The following is a 7160-nucleotide window of genomic DNA, read 5'->3' as shown; positions in this document are numbered from 1 at the left end:
TTTTTTGGTGAAAATATACATAGCCAAAGATACACCATTTCAAAAATATCTATATGCACAGTTCAGTGACATCGACTACGCTCTTCCAATTGTGCTGCCATTCTCACTTTAGATGAAGGCTTACAGAACAAAATAGTTTCTCATTTAACAGTTAGTACACATGTTGCCCTATGACAATGGTCAACAACCTCACGTTGTTGTTTTTTAATCCCTTATATTTATGGTAAAAGATTTTGGTTTTCCATTTACAGCAGTGGTAGGATTTATTTATCATAATTTAGTGATTTGTTTAATCAAATAAATAATTTACTTAGTATTCAAAAGTGAGAGAATTTAAAGCAATAATCTTGAAGCTGCCACGGGCCTGACTGAGTTGCGGAACCCCTGTATGCAGTCATCTGGGGGAACACCTTTAAGCAGCTCCGCTCAGGACAGAGCCTAGGAGATGATCACCAGAGGGTCCTCAGGCCCCGTTTTCCTGCTTGACACCCCCTACCCATCACGCATTCCCCCTGGTGCTGCCAGGTTCTCTGGGTGTTGCCTGTGGGTCTTCCAGGAGAGAAGCTGGTGACCTTTCTGATACTTCTGCTTGATCTCCCTGGATCTCCAAGGAACCTGTGCATTTTTGTGTGTGTACAGCTAAACATATATCACAAAAAATGTGCTGTTTCATCCAGTCTTAAGTGTACAATTCAGTAGCGTTAATTATATTCATCATGCTGTGGAACCATTACCACCATCCATTTCCAAAAAATTTTTATCACCCCAAACAGAAACCCCTTAAGCAATAACTCCCTGTTCTCCCCCCCTTCCCCTCCCCCAGTCCCTAGTAAACACTGATAAACTTTTGGCTCTATGTATTTCCTGTTCTAGATATTTCATATAAGTGGAATCATACAGTATTTTTCCTTTTGAGTCTGACTTATTTCGTTCAGCTAATGTTTTCCAGGTTCATCCACGTCATAACATGTATCAGAACATCATTTTATGGCTGAATAATATCCCACTATATGGATATACTTTTGTTTATCCATTTATCTACTGATAGACACTTGGGTTGTTTCCACCTTTTGGCTATTATGAATAACACTTCAGTAAACATTAGTGTACAAGCATCTGTTTGAGTTCCTGCCTTCAAGTCTTTTGGGTAGATACCTAGGAGTGGAATTGCTGAGTCACATGGTAATTCTATGTTTAACTTTTTGAGGAACCATCAGACTGTTTTCCACAGTGGCTGCACCATTTTACATTCCCACCAGCAATGTATGAGGGTTCTGATTTCTCCACATCCTCATCAACACTTGTTACTTTCCGTTTTTCTGATAATAGTCAAGGAGCTTGTACATTTTAAGAGGAAGTTTTTAGATATTTGCTGGCAGCTTAAGGAGGTCAGCCTCTGTTTACTGAGCGCCTGCTGTATGCCCTGAATTCTACGGACGTGATTTCTTTTCATCTTCCAACAGCCCTTAGAAGTGGGTACTGTGATTATTTCCATATTATTCCAGAGGAAACTGAGTCTGAGTAGGGTGAAGTGACATGTCCAAAGACACATAGCTGTTAAACCTGTGGCCAAGCTGGCTAACTTCAAAGCTCATGCTTCTTCACTGTGCCTCTTAAAGGAATCTGGAAGGATTTCATAGTGTTCTGCTTTTCATTTATGTGCATACTAAAAAGCCCATACTAAACGGCAGTGAGTGGTATGGTTAAGTGATATATTCACAGCAGCTTAAGGCATTATACCTTCTAGGTTAAATAAGATATGACTTGAGACCACAAAATCTTACCAACCCAAAGTAATGACTCTCTTAATAGTGGAATTCTCAGGCCAGAAGGAGACATAGACGTTTGCCTCTCTGTATAAGTTAGGAGATGGAATATGTGATTGTTACTTAAAATAAGCTGTTTTTCTTTAAGGACGTCCAAGAGGTAGACTTAAGAGACATACTGGTGGGGTCATCATTGATTGCCCATCCTGTGCCAAGCCCTTGCTTTCTCACTCAGGCATCTGAATAGCCGTGCAAAGTGGATGTTGTTGGTGGTGTTAGGTCCTGTTGAGTTGGTTTCCACTCATAAAGACCCTGTGTACAATAGAACGAATCACTGCCTGGTCCTGCACCATCCTCACAGTCTTTGTTATGCTTGAGTCTGTTGTTGCAGCCACCGTGTCAATCCATCTCGTTGAGGGTCTTCCTCTCTTTTGCTGACCCTCTACTTTACCAAGCATGATGTCCTTCTCCAGGGACTGATCCCTCCTGATAACATGTCCAAAGTACGTGAGACGAAGTCTCGCCATTCTTACTTCTAAGGAGCATTCTGGCTGTATTTCTTCAAAGACAGATTTGTTTGTCTTTCTGGCAGTCCACAGTATATTCACTATTCTTTGCCAACACCGTAATTCAAAGGCATCAATTCTTCTGTCTTCTTTATTCATTGTCCAGCTTTTACATGCATATGAAGCAATTGAAAATACCATGGCTTGGGTCAGGCATATCTCAGTCCCCACAGTGACATCTTTGCTTTTTTTTTTTTTTTTAATACTTTAAAGACATCTTTTGCAGCAGATGTGCCAGATGCAGTACGCTGTTTGATTTCTTGACTGCTGCTTCCATGGCGTTAATTGTGGATCCAAGTAAAATGAAATCCTTGACAACTTAATATTTTCTCCGTTTATCATAATGTTGCTTATTGGTCCAGGTGTGAGGATTTTTGTTTTCATGTTGAGGTGTAATCCGTACTGAAGGCTGTGGTCTTTGATCTTCATCAGTAAGTGCTTCAAGTCCTCTTCACTTTCAGCAAGCAAGTTTGTGTCATCTGCATATTGTAGGTTAATGAGTCTTCCTCCAATCCTGATGCCCCATTCTTCTTCATATAGTCCAGCCTCTTGGATTATCTGGTCAGCATACAGATTGAATAAATATGGTGAAAGGATACAACTCTGATGCACACATTTCCTGACTTTAAACCACGCAGTATCCCCCTGTTCTGTTCAAATGACTGACTCTTGGTCTATATACAGGTTCCTCATGAGCACAATTAAGTGTTCTGGAATTCCCATTCTTCACAATGTTATCCATAATTTGTAACGATCCACACAGTCAAATGCCTTTGTGCAGTCAATAAAACACAGGCAAACATCTTTCTGGGATTTTCTGCTTTCAGCCAAGATCCATCTGATAGCAGCAATGATATCCCTCGTTCCACATCCTCTTCTAAATCTGGCGTGAACTTCTGGCAGTTCAATGTACTCCTGCAACCACTTTTGAATGATCTTCAGCAAAATTTTACTTGTGTGTGATATTAATGATATTGTTCCATAATTTCCACATTCTGTTGGATCACCTTTCTTTGGATTGGGCATAAATATGGTTCTCTTCCAGTTGGTTGGCCAGGTAGCTGTCTTCCAAATTTATTGACATAGACGAGTGAGTACCTCCAGCGCTGCATTCGATTGTTGAAACATCTCAGTTGGTATTCCGTCAATTATTGGAGCCTTGTTTTTTGCCATTCCCTTTAGTGCACCTTGGACTTCTTCCTTCAATACCATTGCTTCTTGATCATATGCTACCTCCTGAAATGGTTGAACGTCAACCAGTTCTTTTTGGTACAGTGACTGTGTGTATTCCTTCCATCTTCTTTTAATGCTTCCTGCATCATTCAATATTTTCCCTATAGAATCCTTCAATATTGTAACTCGAGGCCTGAATTTTTCTTCAGTTCTTTCAGCTTGAGAAATGCTGAGCATGTTCTTCCCTTTCGGTTTTCTAACTCCAAGTCTTTGCACATTTTGCTATAATGCTTTACTTTGTCTTCTCGAGCCACCCTTTGAAATCTTCTGTTCAGCTCTCTTACTTCATTATTTCTTCCATTTGCTTTAGCTACTCTACGTTCAAGAGCAACTTTCAGAGTCTCTTCTGACATCCATTTTGATCTTTTCTTTCTTTCCTGTCATTTTAATGACCTTTTGCTTTCTTCATGTATGATGTCCTTGATGTCATTCCACAACTCCTCTGATCTTCAGTCATTAGTGTTCAATGCATCAAATCTATTCTTGAGATAGTCTCTAAATTCAGGTGGGATATACTCAGGGTCATACTTTGGCTCTCGTGGACTTGTTTTAATTTTCTTCAGCTTCAATTTGAACTTTCATATAAGCAATTGATGGTCTGTTCTGCAGTCGGCCCCTGGCCTTGTTCTGACTGATGATATCGAAGTTCTCCATCATCTCTTTCTACAGATGTAGTCGATTTGATTCCTGTGTATTCCATCCGGCGAGGTCCGTATGTTTAGTCATTTATGTTGTTGAAAAAAGGTATTTGCAACGAAGAAGTTGTTGGTCTTGCAAAATTTTGTCATGTGATCTCTGGCATTATTTCAATCACCAAGGTCATATTTTCCAACTACCAATCTTTCTTTGTTTCCAACTTTCGAATTCTAATCACCAGTAATTATGAATGCAATTTGATTGCATGTTTGATCAATTTCAGACTGCAGAAGTTGGTAAAAATCTTCAATTTCCTCATCTTTGGCCTTAGTGGTTGGTACATAAATTTGAATAATAGTCATATTAATAGGTCTTCCTTGTAGGCGTATGGATATTATCACTGACAGTGTTGCACTTCAGGATAGATCTTGAAATGTTCTTTTTGACGATGAATGCAACACCATCTCTCTTCAATTTGTCACTCTTGGCGTAGTAGACTATATGATTGTCTGATTCAAAATGGCCAGTACCATTCCATTTCAGCACACTAATGCCCAGGATATCGATCTTTATGTGGTCCTTTTTTTTTTTTTTTTTAAACAAAGTGAATAATGCTCTATTTTAAATTAGGACATGGGCTTAGAAAGGTTAGGCAAGGTCACATAGCTAGGAAAGGGCAAAGCAGCCATTCCAAACCCAGGCCTGGCTGGTTCTGTGGCAGACACTTACTTAAACGGATCTCCAAATGAAATAGTAATAATTGATTCAGAAGCCAAAGGTTGTAGTACTTTGGATTCTCCATTTGAAAACACCTTCCTGGCAACTTCCATACCTCCTTTCTGGAGTTGCCCCAGGATTGAGTTCATGCGGCAAGTGGGAAAGTGCCACGCCAATGCAACTTATGACCCTTCCTGCCTGTCTTTACTGGCTTCCTCACGCTTACCCTCGAGCCTCCGCAAGTCCCTGCTCTAACCTCAGTTTCCCCACTTCTTCCAGGACCGGCGGAGGACAAATGCCAAGAACTCATATGCAAGTGTGACCGGGAGGCTGCTGACTGCTTAGCCCGAGCTGAGTACAACATACAGCACCTCTTCTACCCCTATTTCCTATGTGGGAAAGACTCACCCAAGTGTGACTCCTAGCCTGACTTGAAATGATTTTTTGCATAAGGAAATAAATCTCCTTTTCACTGATCAACAGTAGTGTTCAGTTCTCTGCAGGAGGGAACTGAGGCCAAGTGATACAGCTGCAAGGCTTGTGTTTGCTTTCTCTCCCTGTCCCGGAACTTGGGGCTGGAGTCTGTTTGGTTTCCAGTTTGATTAAGGTCGAAAGTCCTGTGTCTGTTTCATAGAACCACAACTATGTTTATGACAGTGCCCGGTTTGGTAACATTTTTGAGATTCACCCCTTATGAAAAGGTGAGCTTTGTCTTCTAACCTGCTTCTGATGACGGGTGGTCAAATATGAGTGACCTTCTATGAGCCTGGCCTCAGGCTAGGCTCTGAGATTTAGCATAAGATGTGACACTCAAGTCTAGTGGCTTTTAGCTTCCCCGTTGCCACCAAGTCAATTCCGACTCATAGCCACCCTATAGGACAGAGTAGAACTGCCCCATAGGGTTTCCAAGGCTATAAATCTTTACGGGAGGAGACTGCCACATCTTTCTCCCACGGAGCAGCTGGTGGGTTCAAACTGCCGACCTTTTGATTAGCAGCTGAAGCTTAACCACTGCGCACCAGATCTCCTTAGGCTTTTAGCTAAGAGAGTATTATTCCCCAACTCCCTTCACCTTTAACCATTAAAACTTATTTCCTGACTACAAAAGAAGTACATCCTCATTGTTAAAACAAACAAACAAACTACAGAGAAATATAAAGCAGAAAAAGTCACCCCTGATGGAGGTGTAGGCTGAGAACTGAATGGAAAGGGTGAACACAGCGCGGACCGTCAGGGAGAAGAGCTGTGAGTAGGTGATCTGGAGAGCGGGGACCATGATGAAGCTAGCACAGTGGCTGTGGGGGCTGGCGCTCCTGAAGCTGTCCTGGACCTGCAGGAATTCCTGTGGCCACCTCCCGCTTATTTGCTGGGGACCGTTGGCTGCTTTGCCCCGGGCACCTTGAGCTATTGCGTGGCCACTTTTCGCGACTGCGAGGACGCAACCCTGGAGCCGCAGACTCAGATCCAGGAGGCCCTGGCCAATTTGGCCAGTAAGGGCCTGCGCTTCTAACACCCTCCCTCATCCCTGCCCAGACTGCCCTCCCTCCCAGCCCCCATTAAAGAGCAAGTTCATTTTCTACGTTGTTCAGTTTCTGTGTGGAGGATGATGATTAGGGATGTGTACCAGCAGTGGAGAAGTGAGAGGTTCCAGCTTCCTGAGGTCCTATCAGCCTTTATCAGTGCATCCTGCTGGCATTCCCGTTTTGGACTGAAGGAGGCAAAGACCTCTTCTCAGGATCTCTCAGGACGAAAATGTCATTCCACTTCCCTGGTCCTTTTAACCCTGTCAAAAAATGTCTTGATGCCTAACCTCTGTTCTTCTTAACAAAAGCTAAGCTCCATTCTTGAAAAAAAGAAGTCACCCCTTCCTACACTCCAGAAATAACCACTCAGCATTTTCGTGGGACGTCCTTCAGGCTTTTCTATACTTCCAATACCATTTTGTAGACTGCTAACTTTAGATCTTGGGAGTATTTCCTATTTTAAATAATTATTGCCGTTATGTCTTGTGAATAAATCTTTGCTCCCCCCGACCCCCGCCACCTTTTTATTATTCCTTAGCCCAGATTTGGATCAAAGGGTCTGAATATTTTCAGTGGACACCCTGAAACCTGAGGCCCTCACTCTGAGTGTGCCCAGCCCTGCTCCTGGTGATAACGAGGAGAGTCCAGCCCAGCCTGTTTGCTCTAGGCCAACTCACCCCTCCCCTCCTCCCCAGAGCAGATCCGGGTACTACTTATCT

General features: G+C 42.5%; 1 protein-coding gene across 1 annotated transcript in view; it reads left to right on the top strand.

Annotated features, from left to right (window-relative positions):
* Positions 1 to 5785, top strand: part of LOC101340958 (group 10 secretory phospholipase A2) — a 21437-nt gene extending 15652 nt beyond the window's left edge. The window contains exon 4 of the mRNA XM_004373439.2: positions 5198 to 5785. Coding sequence (XP_004373496.1) covers positions 5198 to 5343 — 146 coding nt within the window. The 3' untranslated portion in view covers positions 5344 to 5785. The remainder of the gene's footprint in view (positions 1 to 5197) is intronic.
* Positions 5786 to 7160: the final 1375 nt, after the last annotated feature.

Source organism: Trichechus manatus, unplaced genomic scaffold, assembly GCF_000243295.1.
Source record: "Trichechus manatus latirostris isolate Lorelei unplaced genomic scaffold, TriManLat1.0 scaffold00024, whole genome shotgun sequence".
Taxonomy (NCBI): domain Eukaryota; kingdom Metazoa; phylum Chordata; class Mammalia; order Sirenia; family Trichechidae; genus Trichechus; species Trichechus manatus.
Note: the sequence above shows the minus strand (reverse complement) of the source record. Positions and strands in the feature narration are given on the sequence as shown.